This window comes from Chamaea fasciata, unplaced genomic scaffold, assembly GCF_029207755.1.
Source record: "Chamaea fasciata isolate MVZ Bird 193981 ecotype frontalis unplaced genomic scaffold, bChaFas1.0.hap1 SCAF_9, whole genome shotgun sequence".
In the NCBI taxonomy this organism is placed as follows: Eukaryota; Metazoa; Chordata; class Aves; order Passeriformes; family Sylviidae; genus Chamaea; species Chamaea fasciata.
In genome coordinates this window covers 19,708,233-19,734,224 of record NW_027094094.1, presented here as the reverse complement: position 1 = coordinate 19,734,224, position 25,992 = coordinate 19,708,233, and the positions used below count along the sequence as shown (strand labels likewise).

At 43.8% G+C, this 25,992-nt stretch overlaps 1 protein-coding gene across 1 annotated transcript in view; it reads right to left on the bottom strand.

Moving 5' to 3' along the window:
* TLL2 (tolloid like 2) overlaps positions 1 to 25,992 on the bottom strand; it is an 85,322-nt gene that overhangs the window by 24,885 nt on the left and 34,445 nt on the right. Inside the window, exons 3-8 of the mRNA XM_066191340.1 lie at positions 12,483 to 12,557; positions 9,815 to 9,985; positions 8,881 to 8,998; positions 8,292 to 8,470; positions 7,892 to 7,997; positions 2,825 to 2,949 (exon numbers count right to left, since the gene is read on the bottom strand). Of these exons, the coding sequence (XP_066047437.1) occupies positions 2,825 to 2,949; positions 7,892 to 7,997; positions 8,292 to 8,470; positions 8,881 to 8,998; positions 9,815 to 9,985; positions 12,483 to 12,557 (774 nt within the window). The remainder of the gene's footprint in view (positions 1 to 2,824; positions 2,950 to 7,891; positions 7,998 to 8,291; positions 8,471 to 8,880; positions 8,999 to 9,814; positions 9,986 to 12,482; positions 12,558 to 25,992) is intronic.

Below are 25,992 nucleotides of genomic sequence, written 5' to 3'. Positions count from 1 at the left end.
CGGCAAGGCAGCCCCCAAAAATCCCTGATTGAGCAGCAGTGCTTTGAAAGATCTGACAAGGCCTTCCCTTTCTCATGGAAATGCCAGGGGCTGTTCCTCTGCTCGATCGTATCACACGGTAATTTTGCAGCCATGATTATGTTTAGATGGGCAGGTTGGTAGTTGGAGGCGAAAAGAGACTGGTTCCATTGAAAAAGTTTCATATGTTCAAGCAGGGGAGAAGGAGTCACCTAGGCTGGAATTTCTTAATTTCCCTAAGGAAGTTTGATCCATAGCTTGACTGATCAGACTAGATGAACAAATGTGGGGACACAGAAAGGAGGTTTTAATTTTTTCTTTTTTTTTAATAAAGCAGTAATTCCAATCCATAATTTATCAGGATAAATAAATGTTCTTTCTCTGCTCAAAAATCTATTTAAACAAACATGAAATGATAAAGGGAGCTCTAAATCATGGGAAACATGCACAACATGACCATAGTGACATGAGAACCTGGTCTGAACCACAGTAAACGTTTCCAACAGCCCAGACTTAATTCTCCCAGACTGCAATTTACACAGCTGCTGGCAAGACTCTGTAATCATGGAACAGGTACTATTGTGTCTATTTGCAAGGACTCCTTTGCAGAAATACGAAAGGAGACCTATCTGACACCCCGACCCTTGCAGAGGAAACTCCCCAGACACTGTGACAGGCTGGCCTTCCAGCATGGAGGGAAGCACAACACGGAGCAATGCATCTTGGTGGGGAGAGCACAGCCTCTCGCTGAGCACCCTAAAAAGCAATACGACTGTACTCCACTTAGTTGCAAAGAAAACAAGAGGTCCAATAAAGCAACTGTTCAGTACTTCTGGTATCCAAGAAAGGAACAGAGGTGAAAGCAAGGTAGTAAGGTGAATCCTTCAGAACTCATTTGTAGATGAAGCAGTTGAGTGACAGGCACTTCCAGCTCAGCTGGTTACTGGTACACTGTATCTTTTTAAAAATACCCAGAGAACTGGAGGAAATTATATAACGCAGAACCATTCTCAATTTAAGCTTAACCATTCCTGCAAAATTAGCACAGCCACACAAGTCTTTTTCCTTTAGCACAGCACAAGACAGTAGGATGAGCTGTTTTAAAGTGTTTGTAGTGACTGTAGTCATCAAATCCTCAACTGTGCAGCCATAGCAAATCTAGCATTAACTACTATGTAGCAGACTGCATCTTCCAGAAATTCCTTCAGCAAATTTCATTTGATTTCACCTGGCTTGGCACTAACTTTAACCCAGCAGGTATAAGCTCTGAGGAATTAAGAGCAATTTTAAACAGCAGGGTTTTAGAATGGACAAGCTAAGCAAGCCCTAACTGCAGCAGGCACATGAGCTCCAGTCTAACAAGCTGGAGAGCCCTGTTCCTTACAACAGGCACAGCAGTTGTTCTGCCTGATTTCAGCGCACGTCTGTAACTCATCCTCCACCATACTATCTCTTTTTTGGGAGATATTTTTAGGTATTCTCAGGTGAAGACTCTCTTGCTACAAGGGAAGCCATCTGCCACTCAACTTCTGAATTATGTTGCTGCACTTTACCCTAAAATCCTCAGCTTGCTAGCCAAACAAAGTGTCTTCATCCTAAAGTCTCATTCAAACCCTGCTTGAACACGCAGATGAAGTCCTTTGGTTTTGAACTCCTTTGCTTCGTATTTTGCAGAGAAAGAAAACTTTCAAGCTACAGATTCAAATGGCAGATAAAGGCGTTCATGTCATTAAATATATTGCACATCCTCTCCTAAGATGCAGCCTCTGTATAAATTTTGATGCAAAGAAAAAAAAAACCAAAGCAGAAAACCTGATATTTGAAAAAAGGTTTAGTAGGCTTAAATCTCTAGTTATTTTGCTGCCTAATATGTTCTGAACTGCAATAACCCCTGCTAAAGCTTATTGGGGAAAAAAAAAAGCAGGAAAAGTTCTGCTTCGCAAAGGGAAAACTTGAGACTCACAGAAGAGTTCTCATTTTAAAGAAAGTTGCTTTGTAGCTTTTAGTCAGTACCTCAGGCCAAAGTGGCTTTTCAGCTTGCCTTGAGAAATCTAAATCTGTGATTGATTCTTCCAGCTATGGGAATGAAAAGCCTGGTTGGATTAAGTCTGACTCAATCAAAAAACACAGTGCAAAACAAATTAACCCCTAAACTTATCCATGAGATAATTTTGCAAGAACAACATTTTATTCAACCAAAATCAATTTAGCGATAATGATGAGTATAAAAAGAAAAATGTAATGATGTAATGATGAGGTAAAAAAAAAAAAAAAAAAAAAAGGTTAGTTAGAACTAAGAAACCTAAAAGTTATACCACCCATTATAAGCTAAAAGCAATAGTCTTCAAACATATAGACCCTGAAGCCCTCAGAATTCATTCTAGACCCTTATGGACTCCTACTTCCTGACCCGTAATTTGATACAGAAAAACAGTGGCTTTGCACACCAGCTAACCACACTTTCCAGGGCCTCAGTCAACCAAACATCTTTCAACCATTTTGCTAACTCCTAGTCCCCACTCTGCGCCCGTAGTCTTGTACAATGGTTTAATTTTCTACAAATGGAGCCTACACTGGACCAATCTGAAGCCCTAAACCTGACAAGAATACTGGAAAAGTACTAACAGGAGACATTTTAGGAAAGTTCACTTCTCCCCCATGGCTCCAGCCTAAAGCATTTGATAGTCTGGATTTCCCAAATCTCTTTCCTCAAAGGGATCGTTAAGGTGCTCTTGAACTCCAATGCCCTCCACATAAACCATGTGTCCATGATAAAGCAGGATTCATCTCCCCAGGCCATATTTACCTGGGCATTTGTACAACTTCCTTGCCTGAGCGATGTCTCCCTGGCTCAGGCGGACACGCTGACCAATAGTTGGCCGGACCCCGTTATCATCACGACGGGGAAGGATGGTGTCAAGGAAAACTCCTCTAAAGGGAAGAGCAGAGAGACACAGAGCAGTGAAGCAGGGCAAGTGACACAATGAACAGAGAGCAGAGCCGGCAGGCCTCCCATACCCCATCCCCCTGACCATATATCCCATGCTAACAAGCAACAGTGGTTCGGCTTCTAATAACTGCTAACTATCTCAAGACAGCCTTCCCACTATAGCAGACAGCTTCCAAATGTACAAGCAAGTCTGCCAAGCCAGAAAATTCCTCTTGGAGACCTCAAAATAGCTGCTGCCTCTGTTTGAGGTAGCACGTTCCTTGCCATAAATCAGAAAAAGCAATGAAATATCCCTGCAGACGGCTCATGGCACATCTGGCCCAGCAGGAGCACAGATTTGGCATTTAAACCAAAGAAGCAGAGGGAAGGGGATTTTTCCCAGTAGCAGATGGGGCTGAGCTGGCAGTGACTGGGGCTGCCACAGACAAGAGGAGAAGATCATGTGCTCTACCTTTGTTCTGTATGAATTTCCAAGCTAGTAACTCCACTTGCCTCTGCCTCTTTTTACTTGCTACTATTTCTTCCATGTGCTTCACACTCAGGAGCTCTCTGCTGCACTTCTGATCTCAGTCCAGTGAAGGATTTAAGCTCAGGCCTCACTTCTATCGAAATGCAGTCCATGCAGCCAAGCAAGAGCTTGCAAGCAAAAAGAGACCCCAAGGGAGCACTAGGATTGTAAGGAAGGACGGAGGGAATCAGAAACCTGAACTCCAGGTTGGCAAAATCCAAGCTCTTGCAGCCAGGCTGTCCAGTCCACGGGAACCTTTCACTGCACCCCTGAATGCCAAACAGGCTTGGGTATGCCAAGGCTAACACAAAGCTCAACCTCCAGCATCAGCTCAGTGAGGCAGACTGCTCTTTCTGAAGGACAGGATATAACTGTCCAGAGAGTCCAATGGGAAATGAGGGCAGAAGCAATAATTTTAGTGCTGCCTAGTCCAGAGGTGGGGAGGGAAGGGGGGATATTGTTTTGTAAATATTCAAACTGAAGAAAGAAATAGAGGGAAAGGAATTTAATCTGTTTTGAAAACTGCAATCAGCTGTTGCATGGGAGACGTTGGCATTTTTTCAGCAGCAGAAAAACTCCTGATCAGCATCAAAACCAATACTTATAAGATCTGAGGTGAGTCCCTCAAATTTCGATTTATAAATTCAGTTTGTTTTTCTATATGCCAGCTGCATGCCTTGGGCTGAATTCATTTAATTTTATGTATTGAAAATAAATCCTCCAATTCCAGAAACACCACAAGCATAGAAACAGGTCAGTTTGCTCAAAGTAAATTTTCAAGCCTCCTCAGGAGTTCATAGAAGAACTCAGTGTTTGGCAGGGACATACTTCCGTGGCCTCTGAAATGCTTACTGCGGATCTTCAGGCTCAACCAGGGAAAAATGACAGAGTTTAATAGAAAAACCACCACTTGCACATGCAAACCTTTAATTCTTTTTTCCCATTCCAGCCCTCACAAGTGGGCATTCACTCAGCTTTCTGCACATAGTGTATACCTGGGTCCCTGTTCACACAAAGCAAACAACCTGTAACTGCAAATTACCCTTGTTACCTGCCAAACACATTTTCGTCCAGAAGGCTGTACTCTATGTTGAGGCAGTAAGATTTTTGGTTTTGCTTTTTCCTCCAATTGATTTTTTTCTCCTTTCACATGCATTGCTGAGCAAGACTCCCAACAAGAGATCAGCAAGTACAGTTTCTCTCATTTTGCCATCAAAGGAGCCAAGAACAGGAGAGTCTGACTGGCCCAAACCACACAAGCCCCAGAAGTCCCATGCTGTCCACCCAAACCTCGTTTGCTTAAAAACACTTGGAGTGTAAAGTTGCACATTTGGTGAGTGTCTCTAAAAGTGCAAATACTTTGACTCAAAAGTTAATAAACAACAAACAGATATCACTGAAGAGAGCAGCTCAGGAAGTCTAACACCGGAACCATTCTTGAGTAAAATATCTAAACTCTCTTCCAGAGGTAGGAGAAGAACCCATGAATCCTGGATGCCCCATTTTCTTGCTGTCTAAGCACAGGCAGAACGTATATTAGCTGCCCAATGCAGGTGTAAGCCAAGAACAACACCCCACCATTCCTACCAGCTAAGAACAACAGAGTTTGAGAAGAGACTCACACAAGGCATTAGCATCTGCACAGCACGCTGAACATGCAAAGTGCCAGGCCAATGCTATGAATTTATCAACTGATCTCAACAAATGCTAAACATTCATATCCCAGTAGACTGAGTAACAGATACAGCTGGCTAGACAACACTCAAGGAAGCAGACATTCGAGGCAGGGTAAGGACCCAGCCATAGGCAGCTACCTTTTGTCCCAATTCTGTATTTATCTCTCCATGTGCAGAAGAAAGACAACGTGACTCTTCATGCAGAAAAACCTGTGGAGAATCTGTGCATGTCTTGTGCAGGATTAGGACAATGCGTTGCAGATACAAGATGTCGTCCCTGGACATGGAGGCAGTGCTACCTACACCCTAATTTGAAGACGAGCTTTGCAGAGGTCATATTTTGTAACTTCAGACTGTGCTGTCATGAATACTAGCAAGCCACTTACTGAATTAAGGTAACCAGCTACTTGCTTAGGGCTTTGTGGAGGTTTAAACTTTCTTCTTGCTAAGTTGCCATTTATGGGTCTTGACATACAGCAACATTCAGTTTAGATTGCTGCCATGTCTGCAAGGAATGCACCAGGAAACAAAAGCCTGCAGCCACACTCTGCAAAACACGTTAGAATTTCTGACGTAGATGAGAACAGAAATTCTAACAGTAAAAACTTGTCCCTGCTGTCATTACAGTCTCTTGTGCCATACTCCTATTTCTATTAGCCACAGACAAAATGAGAGCCATATTTTGCTATGAAATGGAAAGGACTCTACATCAATCCTCAAAAGTATCAATGGAAATAATTTCCACCGCTAGGACTCATCAAATCTCAGAAAAGCTGTACCTTTCTGTCCTAGGTAAAAAGTTTAGAATAAAAAGGGCCCAGGACTTACAGCAGCATTTGACCATGGCAAACACCATATGATTTACTATCATCAATATTGACTGAAGTTAAAAACAAGGTTGTACTAAGTGCCAGGTAAGAATTGCTACAGGAGAGTAAGTCACAGATGACTCTGTGTCCTTCCCCTGCTCACTCATATCCCATCTCCACTAGCCAGGTGCTCACAGCATCTTATGTCAGCTTTCTGGTGTCGCTCATGTATCAACACACCCAGTGCAGCCCTACCCTTGTAGAGCCAAGCAGGAATTCTCTCCCTTTCCTAGCCACTGATTTTAATGAAACTTGCTGGAGCTTAATATCTTTGTGGACCCTGTGCTTTTGTCAGTTTGGGTTGCAATTGGACAGCACTCACAAACCCCAGTGAGGTGGGAAGGATAGGTGCATACACCCACCAGTCTCTCTGGCTGGTCAATGCATTGCTCCCTTAGGGGAGCAGATGTCAAGACAGGTCTTGGCAAACTAAAAGTCTATTCCCAGCACTGCTTACTTGTGGTGAAAGCACAATCACCCTACAGAGGCACTTAGTGCTCTGTTCAATTACTGCACAAAGACTGCAGTTGGGGTAAGGGTGGGTCACAGAGACAAAGGGCTTAAAGAAAACAGACTTAAAAATCTTATCGAGCACCAATTTAAATCCAACGGGACTCTTGTCATTTTTATCCCATTTTGGCCCAGCAGTACTCTGAAGGACCCTAGTTTTCAAGAGACACAGACTCAAAGGCATCCACAATATAAATGGTGGTAATAACTTAATCCTGCTTTTGTGCAAAACAATTCTAATCATTTAGAGTTTAGCAAATGCTGGAAGGGTCCAGCAGATGCCTCAAGGGAAGAAAAATTGTTTGCTTTGGATATCTGAGGCAAAGAAATTACCAAAGTCTACAAAATACCCTTGCCCAGACACCATCTCCTCCAGCCACAACAAGCAGCATTTCAGCATGTTTGACAATTTTCCACTGGTTGGTGTGAAGCTGTCAAAACAAATGCACAGAACAACAGGCTTGACCCTTCAATACAACTGGGGAGTAAGAAAATTTAAAAAGTCCCAAAGGCATCTTTAATTTTTGCAACAAAAATTTTCCAAGAGTGTGAATACTTCCACTATACCTTCCAACCCCTTTACTTGCAGTACATAGTGACAGAAAGCACTTGGGAAAGAGCAATAATAGGATTTATGGAAGAAAACTAATAATGCAGCAAAATGAATCTGGTCATCCAGTAACTCTCCTTCCAAATGCAGGACATAACTATGTTTATATCACCTCTCTATCCAGTAGAGGAGTTTAATCAGAGAATGGACTCCATCTGGAGGTATGAGATGGGAGTCAAGGACAAACAGCCTACGCAGAAACTGGCACTTAGTTGGGGCAGGATTGATAACTCCTCCATGAAAAAACCCAGTCACACAGAACCACGTAGCTGCAGAGGCCAGGATTGAAAGCTCATACATAAATGGTTAAAAAACTCACCCAAATAATTAAAGATCATGATCTAGAGTTAAACTCTCCCTTGCCACATCCACTAGAGACTCTGACGGCTGTATTGTGACACCAAAGCATAAGCTGGACAATCAAGACATTCAAAGCTTGTTTTAGTATTAGCCAATCTGCACATGGGCAGATATGCACACAGATACACATGCATCTGCCTGGGAAGGCTGCAAAGAATGTTAGCAAGGCTTTGGAAACTCTCTGAGATTACCAGTATTACTACTAAGTAAATATTCTGGAAAGGGGAAAACAGGAGTCCACCATACTACACCCACCTTGCTTTTTCAAATATTTTTCAAGCCTTACAATGCAGCAATAGATCAGAGGTCTCCTTCCAGGCTCTATATATCCCACAGAGTCATCTGCAACTACCAAAAATAGTCCTAAGACATGTAACCTTGAATTACCACCTGGAGAAGGTGTTCCTAGCATAGTGCATGATGCTGTCAAAGTCATAGGTCTCTCCAAGTGAGTTCACTTCCCCAGCTTCCATCTTTAAAAAGTTGTACTCCTGACCTGTGATGACAAACAAAAAGGAAAAGAAACAAACCACTCTTAGAGAGAAAAAAAGACAACTTCTACCTGTGGGAGCCTAGAATGAAATGGATGTGCTCTTATGGTTCAACAATTCCAGCTGGACATCCAAAATGTCTATTCATAAAGCTATTCAGAGCCTTCTTCTAGACAAGCTCAGCAATATTTCTTCTTTTCCATCCAACCCCTGAGACCACCACCATTTTCCAAAAGTGTAGCAAGAAAGGTTTCTAGCCAGCCAAAAGCCAGGTGGAATAACCTGAAGTGTGACTTTACCTTGCTGTATGTTCTCTCTGATGATAGTGACATGCTGGTCCCTGTCAGGCCGTGTGTGCTCATGCCAGAAACCCACCACATGACCCAGCTCATGAGCCACAATACCAAACTTGTCACAGTTCTTTCCAATGGATATGGCCTGAGGGCCCCCTCCTCGGCGACCCACGTAGGAGCAGCACCTGGAAAAGAAAACCCACAAACCCATGCAGCACATCAGTTACTTGAGGAACTCTAAAACATAGGAACAGAGGACAACATCTGACAGGGCTCAGGACAGGCCAGCAGTTGCATACACTGTATATACTTACATGTAAATACAAAGAAAACAAAAAGAAAAAAGTGCATATCTATAAACACGCACATGCACACTTAAGCATTATTCCAGGAAAAGGGAATCCAGAAAGGCTTAGCACCTTCCGAGCAAATACTAAACTATCCTAGCAATCCTCACTGAAAGTGACCAGCTGCATCTCTGTGACAGATTCTCCAGTGTAGCCGTTGGTCTATTCTGGGCTAGACTTACAAAACCATGTGTAACTGAAAGTGCTGTTTGAAATGCAGAGCTGCAGGGAATGTGTGCATCACTTACCCACATGTTCTGTAGGTGAACACAATGAAGCTCTCTTCATCAGTTCTCTCCACAAAGGTCACACAAGTGTGCTTCTCCCAGTGCCTCATTGCTTGCTTAAAGATAGCTCTTTGGGTTCCTGGAAGAACCAAGAGGAGAGAGGAATCAAGAGGAGTAAACAGTGAAGGCCTGACATTCAGGAAAATCTCTAATGGACTTCATCTGGATATGGCAACAATCAACCTTTCAAATAGCCAATCTCATGTCTGTAGACACCTCTTGGACTCTGGGGCTCACTTCCAGCTATAGCATTACCTTCCTGTGTCATCTTCTCTCTCCTTGTGCCTGATGAATTTATTGCTCTAATTAAACAGGTAGCAGATTAAACTTTACAGATTAAGTACATCAATATTTGTGAATATAAAACATGTCTCCTCTCTAGGTACAGGCCATTCTGGCAGAACTGCAGGTGCTCTGATCTGAACACCAGCTACTAAGTGATGTGCCAAATTCGCTCTCATGACGTGAAGTAACGACCATGCACTTCTTTCAAGACCCAGGAATCTCATGAGTGCTACAGATGCTCCTCAAAATTAAGGCAGAGCTATTGTGAGGAACCCAGAGAAATTCTGCTCTTGCTCTTCCAACAGCAGAGAAAATTCTCTTCTGGAAAAACAGGGGGTAAGCAAAGCTCAAAGGTGCTGGCCCCTAAAGAAAAGTGACTCAGTCACTCAAATATTTCTTGGACTCCAAGAGAAGAACCATCTCACTGCACACCTCACTTTCAGGCTTCTACAGCACACAATTCCTTGTGCAATGACATGCCCACCCTACCTCATGAGACAGATTGCCAAGGACGTGAGTCATTTGTGGGAGAGCTCTGCTCCAGAGGTTTCCCGCACAGTTTGAGACACAAACCCCACGGCAAACAGAAAGCAGCGTTGTCACTACTGACCAGTGAAATTTCCTCCGATCACATAGGGGATGACCCCCCCTGGCCAGATCCTCTCAGCCCTGGATGTGGTTGCCCTGCGCACTCTGGGAGAGGAGTGTGCATCCATCCCAGACTCATCTTTATTTTCCTTCCTCTTTGGGCTCCTTGCAAGCGTTGTGTTCTGCCTGCCGTCTGCAAGACAGAGTGGCAACACTGTTTAAATCCTCTTTAGTTCCACGTGCAGCCCTCAGGTAATAGCCTGGAGCTTCAGAAAAAGATAAAAAGAAAAAGCAAGGTGTTAAACCAAACTAGAAGTCATACCCAGATCTGCCAGTGATTTTTTTTTTTTTTTGGGTACTTTGAGACTGCTAATCTATAGAAAACTGATCCTTCTTGTTTTGGAGCCTCCATATGTGCTGTGCCAAAGCTGTTCTCCCATTAGGATGTAAAAGCACATCCTTCCCTGTCTCTAGCCACTCACTCTCTGCAACAGCAACTTTACAGATAGGGACAGAGTACTTAAATAAGGGGAGCAGGAGGTAGGAATCAAACAAGCCTAGATGCCATTATATATTCTCAATTTGCCTTTCCTATCCACTCATCTGCAGAGAATGGTTTGTTCTATTAGGAATAGCTTCACAGTAACAACTACTCATTTGAGTCAGCCTTGGAAGAAGGTGACAGACTCCTGGCTCTGAAATCTGTACTCAAGGATGAGAAGTATTACTTTGGTTTCACATACCAGGTCTTGGGTGGTTTGGAAATGTATAAAGATCAGACAGTCTCTGTTAGAGGAGGGATGCTCAGGATGGAAAACAGAAGCACAAATCTCCATCCATGCCGAATCTCTTCATTTTAATGAAAAGGAGCAAAAATACAAAAAGGAAAGCAGAACACATCTCATTTCTTGTTACAAAGGGTAGAGGAGCCCTGGCTGTGTGGTGTTCAGTGCTGGTGCTAAAATCTGCAAGAGGATTCATACAGGCTTCTAGGCAGACCCTGTACCTTGCCCTGCATCTGTGCTGCTGCAGCACTGGTTATGCACAGATAACTGGTTATGCCTACATGAGTTGTATTTTTACTGTGGTGTGAGTCTGACACCTTTACTCAAAATATCCTTTACTCAAAGCTTCCTGGTTGTTCATCCCCTAATTGAGGTGCCATGGGCAACTCAAACCCTCAAAGCAGCCACAGTCCAGCTGGGCTGTACAAACCTCTTTGTGCAGACACCACTTGTTAGATAAGCTCCCTGTGTTGCACAGCCAGCTCATCAGCTGGACTAGGGCAAAGGGATAACAGAGTACAGGGGTTGCTATGCCTTCAAAGAATGCTGGCCTAAAGGGTCACAGCAAGGTGAACATCCTTGTCGCCTTGAGGAGCAGCACGGCTGACGGTGGCTCACCAGAGGACCACTGTAAAGCCCTAGAGGATGGCAATTTGTATGTAAATCAGCAAGACCAGCCACAGCTTTGCTTTCCAAGTCAGGGACATGGGCTGCTGGGTTATTAAAAAGCACAGGTCCTGCTAAGACCTTCCTCTAGTAACCAGGGGGGCTGCTGAGACCCTCTTCCCCTATTCATCCCTCCAGCTGAAGCACCAGTAAGCAAACCACTACTGTCAAGGCTGAGGGGATCAATACAATAGGAAGGAAATTCAGGCACTGTAGGGGAATGAAAAGAATGAACTTTAAACCCTCCCTCCTGCTTCACCAGGTCAAGCCCTGCCTGCTGAAGACCTTGCTCTGAGCTGCAGGACAAAAATGGGAATTTGCCTTTTGTTCCTCTTACTCCTAAGCACCTTTCTGGCATTTCAGAAGCTGCCCCATCCCCAGCTGCTGGATCCTGGAAGGCAGATGCTCTGAGCTTGGGGCTTCTCCCAGGAAAGAAAGAACTTTTCTGTATACACCTGGTACTGCTGGCACCAGCATCGGCATGGGCATTAAAAGGGCCACAGCTAGCAGAAGAGACAGGGTCTCAAGACAGTAGTCACAAACTGCTCCTGGGCCTGCCCAAAATCTCTGTGGATCTCCACATGGACAGCTCCTGATGGCAAACCCAAGTGAGGAGATGTCTGTCCTGCGCTCTCCTGTGTCTGGTGCAGCAGCCGCTCTGCACAGGGGACTCTGGGTCCACACTTCTGTGCCACCAACACTTCCATTCCTTGCCAGCAACACACACTCTTGGGCAAATTCTCCTCACCAATCCAACACCTCTTGACTGGTCCTAACTGCTGCTATAGTTTTCTGCCTTTAACAACTGAAATTTGTTAAATTCTCATCCCGAGAGAGGGCTGACACATTCTTCTAGCAGGGGCTGCCTGTGGGTGGGGGTGAACAGTTGCCGCTATATCACTTTGGTTATTCTTTCCCCTTTCATTCACTTATTAAACTGTCATTATGTCAACCAATGGGGTTTCTCAGTCTTGCTTTTCCTGTTTTCTCATCCCTCATGTTGGAGGATGGGAATAGCGACTGGGTGCTTGGCTTCTGGCTGGGATCAACCCAACACATCATACAAGGCAAACCCACCCTTTCAGAGAGCTCACCAACAGCAAAAAATGCCTGGGCAGGCCTGATCTCCCAGGCACAGAGGCACACACATGTAGAAAACAGTACAAAAATATGTTTTTACAGGGGGTAAACAAAGTAAAAAAAAAGATACCCAAAGGTCTGGGTGGGGTACCACATTACCCTTTTTAACTGCTTTGTCACTACGCTCAGTTGAAGTGGCATTTTCACTCGACTCGACCTCTTCTCCCAGGCCTCCTGCAAAGGAAAAAAGAGCAGAGACACATCTCCGGTGAGCTGGCTGGCAGAGCTCTGATGTGGAAAAGACAGCAGCTATCAGTGATGCCAGATGGGGGTCTGCTGGGCACAGAAACTGTCTGCTTTCCCTGTTCAGGAAGCAGGGACTAAACCCTTTGCAAAGCTAGGCACTTTTCCTGGATTTGTTCCTAGCCTACAGTGACACCTTGCAACTCATTACCATACCGCCATGCCTAAGTTTCTCCATATGCTGAATAGGCAGAAAGTCTCTTCTAGGGAAGATTAATTTCATGGAGATTTAATGAGAGCAGGAACTGAATGAGCTGATCTCTGTAGAGGTATTGCAAGAGCAAGTTTCTGGAGTCTTGGTGGCAAGATAAAGAAAAGCATGGCGAGCATGGCAAACCACCACATTCAGAAAAGAATACACTGCTGGTCATACAGCACTGCTGGATGCAGTACGGACACTTCCAAGAGGGATGTCTCACTTTCAAGACAGCTGGACATCTTCCAGTCACTGCAGGAGCCTTGCTTTGCCAGCTGGAAAACTCTCCTTTGCTCTGGAGCTGGCTTCTAGCAAATCTTTCTCCAGCCCATCCAATGAGGCAAGGACAGGGGAAAAGGTGTATCTCTGACACCCTGGGGAAGGACTGAGAGGATGGCAACAAATCTCCAACATTATCCTACTATAACTGACAGGAGTCTCAGCAAAATTATGATGAAAGATAGTTACAAAACAATTCAGAAGAAAATAAAATACCCAGATTCTTAGCTGGCTATAGGTTAGAGCATCCTGGTCCAAGAGACACAGTAAATCAGGGGTTTGTCTCCCAGAGGAAGTACCATAGTTTAACAGAGCTTGGCTGGACAAAAGCCACTAGATGTGTGAACAGGAACAAGCCTGATTCAACAAGACGGATTGCTCTGAACTCTATCACTCTTTTCCAGCTTCAATGTCCCATCCTAAGATTTCCCTTTGTTTTCTTTCATGCCCAGTCCTCGTCACTTCCTTAAGCCCAAGCTCAACAAAAGTTCCTCTTCTCAGTTTTACATCCCCAGGACTTCTCCCACCCCCACCCCTGCAAAGTATGCTATTCTTCACACAATATCTCATTCCCTTTAAAGGAAACCACAACTGGCCATTCATCACCAGAATTATTAAGGCACGCAATCTTTGCTGAGGCAAAGGATAATTTTGTATTTCTAAATAAATGCAGCTTGCTTCCAGTCACAAACAGATTGCTTCTTAATTGAGCTTAGGAGGTGAATTATATGGTGAATTAGGGAAAAAGAACAACTCTGTATTTAGCGAATTGTTCTCCTAAGAGGGAGCTGCATGGGATTGAATTGCAAATGATGGCACCAAACCCTAGAGCCGGCCCCTCTCCTGTGCCCGGGCTGCTGACCTCTGCTGTGCCACGGTGTCATTCGTGCACACGGCTTTTCCAAGCTCTGAGCACATTCTTTCCCAGAGATCACTGCAGGCCTTGGTTTCTTATGCAAAGAGGTTTGAATAAACTAGTGTGACTAATGAAATCTACAACATCTTTGCATATTTTGTCTTATTGTAGCCCATGAAAAGGGAGAGCGTTACACAAAGGCCAGATATGGGGATGCACATGTAACAGATATTTTCAAACTCTAATCTCACTCATACACACAGGGAGCACCCACAGGCTTGTGTCCAACAGGGGTGTTTGGAATCAAACATGACAATTTTAGAAGATCCTTTTCTGATTCACTTGAGATTTTAGACATGTCCTATCATCATGATGCCTAAAGATAGCCCAAAAATTAAAGTGACTTGACAGACATTTAGTCCTCTTCCAATTCTTTCCGAGAGAGGGCTAACATAGGATTCCAGAAGAACTGATATGCCATTAACAATAAATAAGGAAGGCAAGAAATGCACATTGTATCTGGAAGCGGCTGCACATAGGTTGCAGGTAATGTGTAGGTCCTGTTATCCCCTCAACACATTCCTTGAGTTGTACCTCTCTGTCAGACTACTCTGTCACATCCAAAAGCAGAACATATTCCACTGCTCCAGAGCATGAAATGCCCATGTATGTACTGAAGCCCATTATTACTGGAAACACTGAAGAGAAGGGAGACTTTCAGTTTGACATCGTGCTCTGGGGAAAGCCAATAAAAGTAGGCTTGGCATCCCACGAAGACATGACATTTACTTTAAAGGATATCCAGCAGTTAACAAGCCCCTCAAGATCACTTTCATCCTCAGTACTTTCCACTCACTGCTGTACTAGACTAGACTTCAGCCCAACTGAGTTTTGTCCACTTCTCCCACAACCAGCTGAAGATACAGAATTTGTTAGGTCATGACTCCATGCAGAGAGCTGTACTAGATCTCCTAAACCCTCTTAACCTCCACATTTGTGTAATTCAATTCTTCCTAATAACTTGTCCTACTTAACAGCTGCAACTCCAGCAGAACACTGCTGGACTCCCTAACTAGGTAACTTAGTTTCTTAGTACCTGGCAGAGACACAAAAGAGATTCTCTACCCAGGCTGGGGAATAGTTCTTCTACCTATAGTGCACTGTACAACAACTTGTTTTTCTGTTTCTCACAGAGCAGCACTGCCAAGGGACCTTGGCTAACTGAAGGAAACATCCAGTAGCTTGAAAGCACCACAAATCTGAGATAAATCCACCATGTCTGCAAGCATGGCTGAGGAACAGGTGTACAAATTGTTTTCGAGAGCTAGAAGCAGTCTGAGGTGGTAAGTAAGGGTCCAGTGAAGCAGAAAGCAGCAGGCTGGGGCATTGTTGGGAAGAAAGCAGTTTCTCTCACACTCCCAGGAGAGGAAAATGAAAATCCAATTTTGTTAAATGAAGTCCAAATTGTTCAGCTGAAACCAAAATAAAGAATAAGATATTAAGAGAGAGAGAGTGCACAAAGCATACCACCAAAACTATTCCGTTTGCAATTCCCTTGCACCACTAAGCACAGGCAAAAGATGTGCAACCTGAAGGAAGAGCAGGAAGCAGACTCTATTTACTACCCTTAATTCAAATAAGAGAGGATGGGACTTGAAGAAGTAGTAATATATTAGACCTGAAAACATGTCTTCTACAAGATGCAATTTAGGATTGAAGGTATGGTTGTGCATGGTCTGGTAAAGTTTTTTTCCTTAAGCCCAGATAGTCTGAAACACCAAAGAGGGGACAATCAGAACTCTTGCTAGCTAAAGCCTCTGTGCTTCTTCCACTTGTTTACAGATCATGAAGGTGTTATTGTCTGAAAAAAGAAGAGGAAAGCCAGGCACAGCAGTGAAGCAGCTTGCTAACGAATCAGAATTCACATAGTTGGCCCAGAAACACCTACCACCCTCCTACTGGGTCCATTTAAGACCTCAAAGCTTCTTGAGGGGCAGCTGGCTTCCAAAACATTTTAGCAGCATCCGTCTTTGAGCTTTCATCTGAAAACTCTACTCTGAGGCAAGACGAGTTACCCAACTAAAAGCAAAGGAGAAACATCAGTCTATCCCAAGCCAAGCTTCATTTCCAAATGATGCCTTTCCATATATAATGTTAGTCTAAAACCCAACTAGTGACAATAGGAATTGCAGCTGTCTGAAAAATTGCAGTCTGAGAACACAGAATATTCTTACATGGGAAATTGGATGGTATGAAGCTTGCAACACCTCTCTTTTTCCAAACTGGAAAAGTTTCCATTAAAATCCAAACCATTTTCAGAACAGGCCCAAACCAGGATAATTTTCCCTCTCCAGACCAATGAAGAATCTCTTCATGCTCATAGAGTTTTCCTTTCCCCTTCCTGGTTGCTGTCCACACAGGGAAAGGGTTCCATAGCTGAACTTTGAAGGTAGCTACCACCCATATGCTCACCACCTCTGCCGAGGACAAAGGAGTCCACAGTGAGCACTGAAGACTTCCACAGATTTTCCAATTTTTCTGATTTAGCAGAGAGTAACTTGGCTGTGCACATAATTATTTGCTCTCAGATGAATCAAACTGCAGCAAGACTTTTTCTAAGACATCTTACTGCAGAGAAAAGACCATTTCAGAGCTGGGCCACAACACAACGATAAAAAAAAAACCTTTTGAAAAATTATTAACAATTTCCCCTCCCCTACCTGTGCCTTAGAACACCCTGCTTTCATAGTCTCACTCAATATATAGGGCTATACATATGCCACAGCTTAGAGACTGGATTTCAAACAGAGACTGCAATGAAGCACCAACAAAACCAATAGTGCAGTTAACACTAAACACAAGTCATTCTTCAGAGTTTCAGTTCTGGTGAGTTCTATCATATTATGACCATCAGAGAAGCTCTTAGAAAAACAGGATAAATCAAACAATGTTAGATGCAGTTTTAAACTTCATTAACCAGTGGTCAATAACTGTTTAGGACAGGAAAAAACTTTATTTCACTAGGTTTTCTAAGCACAGAAAAAGTGATGATTTTATTAAAACAATTTCTGCTGGGAAAATGCATTTAGAATGCAGAACAGATGTTTCCCAGAGCTGGTGGAGACTCTATAGCAAAAACCTTTCATAAACCCCCGTACCCTGGAGATCTGAGCAAATGATTTGAGATATATCCTTCAGCATTTCCTGTCAGTGGAATAGCTGAAGTTCCCTCAATTTACTTAAAGAAAAATAAATTAAAGAAAGGAAGAATTCTGAACCCCAAATTCCCTGCAGGAATCTGTTTTTCATATTCAGAGTAAGCTGACTAGCTGCAATAACTCAAGAGAGTCCCAAGGTCCAGAGGCTTGACAGGCAGATGTGTCATCTCCACATCAGCTGTGAATACTTGTGCAGGGAAGGAGGACATGGCCTCACAGGGAAGTTCATGAGAGGAGGAAGGTGAGCACAGCTGAGCAAACCCAGGGCTGCCACAGACATGAGCTACAAAGCACTCAATGGACCAAGGCCTTCTGCCGGCCAGCTGTATTTGGAATGGAAGGCAAGCAGAGCAGAAGTGCAGGCAGCATCATTCCCAAACACCCTGTATTTTCCCTGGATACTCCCTGCTCTTCTGGAAGTGGCAACATCACTTTTTATACTGTAATGCATCTTGTTTTTAAAGAAGGCATCGCAAGAAAGAGGACAATCTGACGCAACCTCTCCACCAACTCTCCAACTGAGAGTTAATGCTTAAGGGGATCAACATTCCCTGGATAAAAAGAAGGACTGAGAAGACTGACAGGGGTCTTTTCTTGTGGGCTGTAACAATCACTTCTGTTCCCTAGGGTAAAAAAAATGATAAATGAGACATAAAAGAAAGAAAAAAGTTACCTACAACCTGTGTCATCTCACTGGTTTCTTCCAGTAAGAAAGAGCCCTGTAAGTACAGTGCTTTTGCTGAGCCAAGTGAAAATGAAAAGCTAAAGTGGGTCCACGAGTATTCTGCTGTTTAGCCAGGTCCCCACACGTGGTGTAAGACTTCTCCCCTCCCATAATATAAATTGAGTAATGCATAGTACCAACTATCCCCACCCCCTTGCACTTGGATTTCTTGTCAATCTGATGGATCAGGATCCATTCCTAACACGTCTGCCTCACTATTACATTCCTCTCAATTCACAAAAATCACCTTCCCTCCCTGTCTCTCTTTTGGAAGGAAAGAAAAACAAATGAACTTGCAGGCTATAAGGAAACGGTAAGAGCTGGCTTGGGTTCACCCATTGCTGTCTTAGCCGACAGTACCAACCTCACAGCCCCCTTGGCTGACATTCCTTTCCTTCTGACCTGCAGAGTCTAATTTCTTCAGCCTCAGTGCACTCCAGGCCGCTCTGGACGGGGCCAGGCACTATTGCCTGTGCTGCCCTGCAGCAGCTCCCTGCCCTGCTCCAGCGGTGGCTTCCAGGGAGAGCCTGGGGCTCTCCACCAACCAGCCAGGCCCCTCCTCCCCTTCAGCCTTCCTAATCCTCCTGTTTTCCCCCTACCTTGTTCATACTGGATAAAAATTAACTCAAAATGAAATCACTTACACGGGAAGCTAAGTTATGTTTGAATGGAATTAAAACTCCTTCCATGGAGACTGTTTTGTGCCACTAGAGACCTTTCTTCTGCTTCACTTTCTACCCAGACATTCAGACACTCACAGTTCTGGAGCTTCTTGGAGAATTTTTGATACCTTCTTATGCCCTGGGAGCCCGAATCATGTTTAACAGGCAGTTGAGCAGCCTAAGTAGATATAGCTGAGACACTTCATCTGCTTGGTTACTGACCAACTCCACCACAGCTCATTTAAAGAGCACCTGAAACCAACTGCCAAACCATGGAAATTCAGCCAGGAGCCAGCACTGAGGCCAGACAAGTAGGACTTAAAACACTTTGGGAGCACAAGCCAAATGTAGCCACTGTTAGGTAACATTAGACCATCTCCTTCCTCAAGGTCTTCCCTGACTCCTTGGTGAAACAGGTGCCAAATCATTTGCTGTTATTGGAAGAGCCACAGGGGAGCTGAGGACTAAGGGCAGAGGCACTTTCCTCCCAGAGCAAGCTGCCCCAATAGGTGCTGCTGGAGCTGCCCTGTTCTCCCCAGGGACAGCTGCAGTTTGCAGGGGTAGTCAGGTCACAAACCCACTCTAGCACAAACAGATCCAGGATTCAGCAACAACTGAAGAAGAGGAGTGGCTAATCCCCTCCCTAACACAGCCTGATGCATCTCACACTCCCTTTTCCTCTCTAGGAAGTGGAACTGCAAGATAATCTGAATATTTCCTTTTGCTTTTGATCTTTGCCCTGGAGAAACTTGTTACCCATTCCCCGGGGCTGTCCAAGTCACCATCTGGCCTCAGAACTACAGCAGCAAACACAGTCCAGTGTTCCAGCCTAAAACTAATTTGCTTTCTTTTCCCACTTGACAGCTGAATAAATACTTTGTCCTCACCATTTGAAAAGGGGAGCCACAGCAAAGGGGTTTTATCCACTGCAGCTACAAGCATCAGCCTTGTCTCCAAATTAAGCCTGAACAAGTGGCTCAAAGTGAACACATTTATTCCACAAATGTAACCCCTTTCTGTTCAGAATCAACCACGAGCAGTTTACAACTTCTACTTTATTTGTTGTTTGCTATTGTCAACAAGCCATTTTGGCAACTGATTGTTCCTTGGACCTTCCAGACATTTTTCTGACCAGTGTAAGCCACTTTTATTTTGTAGACACAGCAACACTCCTGCTTGAAAGTTGAAAGCCTGAGGGTCAAGACAACCCAGCCAGTCTTTCAGAATGACCATCCTGCAATGACTGCTCTCAGAGACCCTACTCTTTCGTGGGCTGTTTCTGCCTTCAAACTCATTTGCCTAAAACGCTCTCAGAAATGACGAGGCAGTTTATGCAATTGAGGCAAATACAATTTTTCATTTGAGCAAATATGCAAGGAAACTAGGCATTTCCCCAGCTCTGAAGCACAAATGCATGATTTAGCCAATTCCACAGTTATTGGCTAAGTACTGTCGAATTTTACAATTAGGGTAATGGATTTAACTTTCAATGTAATTTCCATATGGATAAACTGATCTCCTCAAGCACATTTGCCCATGTGTTCCCTTCATCACAGTTAATTAATATAAAGCTATTTAATAATCTCCACTTAAACACAAAAGACCATTCAGACTCTTCTGGCATCAGTAAAAGGAACAGCCTCCAAATGTGATACACCAGCTGTAGACGAGAGCAAAAGAAAATTTAATTAAGAGCGATCAAGAGCACGACAGTTGCAAACAGAAATCAGATGTTATAAATGCTCCTACATGGTGATTACCCCAGCTCCTGAAAGGGTTAATAGTGCCAACCAGTACCAGCTTCCAGGTGCTTTAGATGTGCCCAAGAGACCTTTGGGGACGGGGAAAGCAGAGGGGGTGGGAGCCAAAACCTGGCGAAGTTAAGTGGGGAGCAGCAGAGATTCAGCATCATCTGTGCAGGAGCGCTTCAGCAGCTATGCCCAAAGCTGCAGCTACGCTCAAAGCTTATGGTGGCACCAAGCTGAAAGGAAGAAATACAGAAAACAAGCTGTTCGGAAGCAGCTTCAACCATGGCATCAACAGATAGTTTCTGCAGATGTTTTCGGGCGCTTAAATAATGTTAATTGCTCATTAACAAAATCCATGCTATTTAATTTCTGAAGTGCAGCATTTGACAAGAGTGATACTGAGTTACTTGCCTTCCTGGATGATTTCTGAAAGAAACATATGAATTGTGACTCACAAGATAAGCACAACTGAAGTTTCCACTAAGAATAAGTAAGTGGCAGAGTTTGAAATAGCTGGGGATTTTTGTTACAATGGAGAAAGCTTTATTGCTTCAGTGGATTCATTTGAGCAATATTGCAGAGCTCATAAAACGACTAAAAAACCCCAAAAAACTGTGTAAGGCTGAACATTGCACAGCAGAAATCAAACCACTTATTTTGACAGGTGGAAGGCCACTGTCCAGAAAACCTGATTTCAGGGAACAGTGCATTTACAAAACAAACTTTGTGGCACATGTGACCAGCTGCCACTGGGAACTAAGACAAGAGGAAAAAGAATATCTTAGTCCACAGGAAATGTGGAGCAAGTAACAGGGCTGTGTCATTTAGGTTGTGCTCTGCCCATCCAGGTGTACTCAGCACCTATTGCTTGGGACTGTCTTTACCCTGCCCTGCAGAACAAGCAAAGGAGAAAAAGGAGATAGGTTTCATTTCTCTGTTTGTCAAAGGTCTGGAACACCACAGCCAAGTGTGGAAAGGAATACTGCAAGCCCACTAGTCCCACCTGGTTTCAAAGCAACATGTCATACTGAAAACACCCTAGAAAGAAAATCAGAGCCTGCGTATCTGTTGGTGGGACGGGTGGAATAAAGACCCTAGCACCTCTTGTTGCTACTCAGGCAGATCACAAGCATCACTCACTGCACAGGAAGGCACTGGACAGCCCTTGAGAACAGGGAGATGTGGCCAACAATCCAACTTCACTACTCCTGACAGCTGTGCTGTCCTGACTCAGGGTTTCTTGTCCAACCTGACAAAGGAGATCTGTCCTCTTTGCACAGATACATGCTCCGTGCTTTGGCATCTGGACTTGATCGCTTCTCTCCTACCATCAACCACCAGACTGGCTGATTCTAGTCCCGAGACTAGAAAAAGTGCATCCCTAAGAAGAGAAAAATCCCTCTCAATAATTTCTAGAAAAGACTTCAAGCTGGCACTTAGAAACCCATAAAGAAAAGCATCTGGTATGAAAATATCAAACCTAAAGATAGGTATTTTCTAGTGGAAGAGTCTTAACTATGGAGAGAATTAGAAGGTTCATCAGCTAAGGGTATGGGATCTCTAGACAGTTATCTTTATGCTGGAGAAAATCAGGCGAGTCTGAGAAGGCTGCAATAGGAATGTAAGACTGTGGGCTCGGAGAACAACTGCAGAGTATCGGCTTTTCTGCAAAGAGAAGATCACTGGCTTATTGCATGGAATTGTAGATTTGGGACAGGGGATAGCTCAGAAAAGCAGTGCTGACAAGAACACTCCCAGCCCTAGAGAACTTACTCAGTTCTTCCAAAGAGGAGCTCCTGCTTTGCTTTAGCAAACTACGGAACTGTGGGAAATTCATTTCATGGTTGTCTGCTCTGGTGAAACCCTTGATTGAATTGACTCACAGAGGTAAACATTTGGGCTAGTCATAGGAAGATCATTTGGCACAACCAACTAAACTTCAGCATCAGGCCAGGCTCTAGGCACCTACCTTTCCACTCTTGAGGCTCCTCTTCCTGTTAAGAATGTGTCTGGATTGCAAAGAGACATCCCCAGAGTGCATGTCATGTGTTGTGGAAAACTGAAAGGAGGTATGCAGACAGCTGGACAGAGCCCTCAGACAGGTCTGTTGGAACAAAGATGCTCCTCTACTCACACAGGAGGAAACAACCTTCACTAAAGATTTCCCAGGGAAAGAGCAGACCCCTGCAGAGAGTTCACAGATGTGGGTTATGTTACAGCACGTACATAGTTACTTGCATTGCTCCTGGACAATTATGACCAATACAGCTCAAGTTAAGATAGCACAACCCACAGACTTGCTCTAAGCCTAAACGAATTAAAGGTTGGGCTCCAAGCAGCCCTAAATGCTATGACTCTGGTTCTGTGAAATCCAGCAATGCTGAAGTCCATTCCTTTCACCCTGAACCAAGTAACATTACAGTAGAGCACCATATATGAGTTACAAGGGGAAAACCAGCTGAGTTTGGCCAGCATATGTCAAGTCAGTTGAACTTAACAGTCTTGCTTTCAAATCCACAAATCAGATCTTCCCTGGAATCTCAGTTAGTCATGGTCTAAATCCCTGGATTTTGCAGCGCTCTAGAAGTACATTTTGCACTAAGTTGCATTTCAGTAGAAACACATGAGTAGCATTCAAGACTCTGATGTAACGTGCAGCACTCCTATTGGCCACAGCCCTTACACTGAGGAAGCTCTCACAAAGTTAAACAGCAGAAACCCTGCTTGGGACTGCCACCAGTACCTTAAGTATTCTGCTGGAGAAGTCTTGCTCTCCACCCTGAAGTTAAGCAGCACAACTCTTAGCAGGACAGCTGCACTCCAGCAACCTGTCCAGCAAGTAAACCCAGCTTACATGGGAATCAATGCCTTTTCTCAAGAATACAACCAGAGACAGTGACCATGAGCATCTTGAAACAAGAAAAAGCAAAGCATCCTGTTGCAGATAGATCCTTGCGCAGATGTGGTGATGTGCAGATGTATTTTCATGGCACACTCAAGAACAGCAGAGCGGCTGCCAATGAACCAGGTCCCTGCTCTTAAGACAAGGTTTAATGCAGAATTCCTGGCTGCCTCATTTGTTGGAGAATTAGTTGCATGAATTTGCTGTCAGAGCCTCCAGTCACTGACAGTAGCCTCTGTCTCCCCTGATGTCAGTAGAGAGTCTGGGTTCAAATATATCTCTCTCCCAGCTGCACTGTTATCTGAAGCATTACCCTAGCTAGAAAAGGTGCTCTTTGAATTTCTTCTCCCAGTCATTTGTGGCAGTGTGAAAGGTTCATCAAGGCCTTTAAGCCATGAGCCTAAAAACCTCTCAGGGTGAGAGGTAAAGAAAACTTGTTTTGACTGTTCTTGAAAAGCATTCTTGGCGACAGTGGGATATGGAGTCAGCTTCTTAGCAGCAAGAACAGCACAGCATGGCATCATCGAGGGCAGCCAGACTCCCTTGGCTTCTGGTCTGCTGCTGCCAAACCCTGAAGAGACAAACCTGCCCTTCTTACTCACAGAGGTACCTTTCACGACTAGAAACTGTCTCTATGATACAAAAATCAGGTAAAGGGGTAATGTATCAGAAAAGTCCTCATAATCCCTAAAATGCCCATAAAAACTTAAATCTAGCCAGTTAGCATCAAACAGGTATATACCTCTAAGAGGCATGGCAAGAAATAAGGTCGTCTTCTTCTGTGGCTAATGCTTCAGCAGAAAATCATCTTGCACCAATGGACTCCTTTGGGTCCAAAAGAGAGGTGACACTGCAATTTCCCAGCCTGCCTCCGGATTCTGTTTTTTCCCATTGCAGCAGATGAACCCTCAAAGCTTTCAGTCAAATTTCTTCTAAACTAAATTATATTGTAAAAGCAAATATTTTCACCAGAGGTATAAAAAAAAAAAAAAAGAGAGAAACTTTTCAAAACTGCAAGCTTTTAGAAAAATCTTTCATCAAAGTGATTAGGAATTGGTGATGCATGGGCTTGCTGAGATAGCACTCACTGGCAGACCTCCAGGTAACAAATTTATTTCATTATGTTCTGAACCATTACTGTCTCTCTACAGGTCCAAATCCTAAGGGTATTCATTCGAACACCACTGCATGAGAACACCTGATTTTCATAGTATACATAACATCTAAATTTGATGCCACAGAAACAGAGATAGGGAGGCAGCTAAGACGTGCATTTTAACAATATGCCTCATTGTTTGTCCCTTCTTCTAGTTGCAAAACATTTTTAAGGGGGAGGAAAAATTCCTTGTTTGGCAGATTTTATATGTTATTACAGAAGATGATGGCAGGATGAGCAGATGATGCAGAGAACATAGTTTGGTCTGCAAAATCTCTTGTAATATACAGCAATAAACATAAAGATCACAAGCAAGTCTCTGAGTTTAGGACTCAGGTTGAAAGGAGAACAGCCAACAATGGAAAATAAAAATCCTGGTTTAGAAAATTAGAAAAATCTTAACTCAAAGAAAGGTCAAATGTTCAACTTTAAACAGCTCTTTTGCCAGACTGCTGATTAGAATAAAACTAGGTTTCAGCTAAAACACAGCTGAGGTTGAGACACCTGTGGAAACAAGCCCAGAAGTCATGTAACAATCACAATCTAAAATTGGGTTGAAGGACAGCACTTTGGAAAAAACCTTTAGGGAAATCATGAAAGGGTCTTGACAAGAAATTAACTAGTTGGTAGCTCTGAGCCCTCTTGGAAGAGCACACCTCCTGGCATTGACTCACAGTTAATCTGCACTGCATGCAAATACCCTCTACCAACTCACACAGCTCAGAGCTTTAACCAAGTCAATAGAGATCAACATGCAGACATCTAACAACACTTTGATTAAAAGGGCTCCACTCAGCCAGAGACCACCATCACACCCGCCTTTCCCTCAACAGGGCCTGAAGAAAACTCCACTTGTATAAATGCACCAGAGAAGAATGTTTGCACACAAGATGCTATTGAAAACCTACTGCAGTTTTCAGATGCTTGACCTGTACTCTTCCTGATAAATTTTTAGGAAGGAAGCTCCTTTGGAGCAGATGAATCTGCTCACATGAATAAGGATTATCAGGTCATACGCTGCACTCCTGAAGGTTTTAAGTACATAACACAAGTGATGCAATTCCCTGTGTAATGTCAATTCCCAATGTGACCACTCACACAAAACAATTTGGGTATACTGGACAGAGAAATCCAGACAAAGCCAAAGAGTAACATCATTGCTGGAGCACTGAAGTAAGGTACCAAGGAGACAGCCACCCCTAAAATCCACATGAGTAGTATTTGAGGGGACTGCCAGAGAGCTCTGAGGCAGCATTCCTCAGAGGGAAGGAACCATTATCCTGCTCTGTTACTTCACCAAGGAGACAATGCTATTTGGTCCATTGCTTTCTGATTTTAGGAATAAAACACTAACTCCAATATTTGCTGAGAAAATGCTTGGAAACACTGAACTTCAAGGCATTTCACTCTCAAGCAGGATCACAAATTTTTAGTTTTTGAAAAATGACCATGGCATTTCTGCAAGAAGGAAATTAATGGAGAAAACAAGCTGTGAAATTAGGCTCAGGACAGAGATCCGTGGCAGAATCCAAACAGTTCTCTGATTCCCTGCCCCTCTCTCTCAAGGACGCAGAGAAGTACCTAGCTATTTTCTAGACAATGACTGGGAGAGGGTGAAGAAGGGG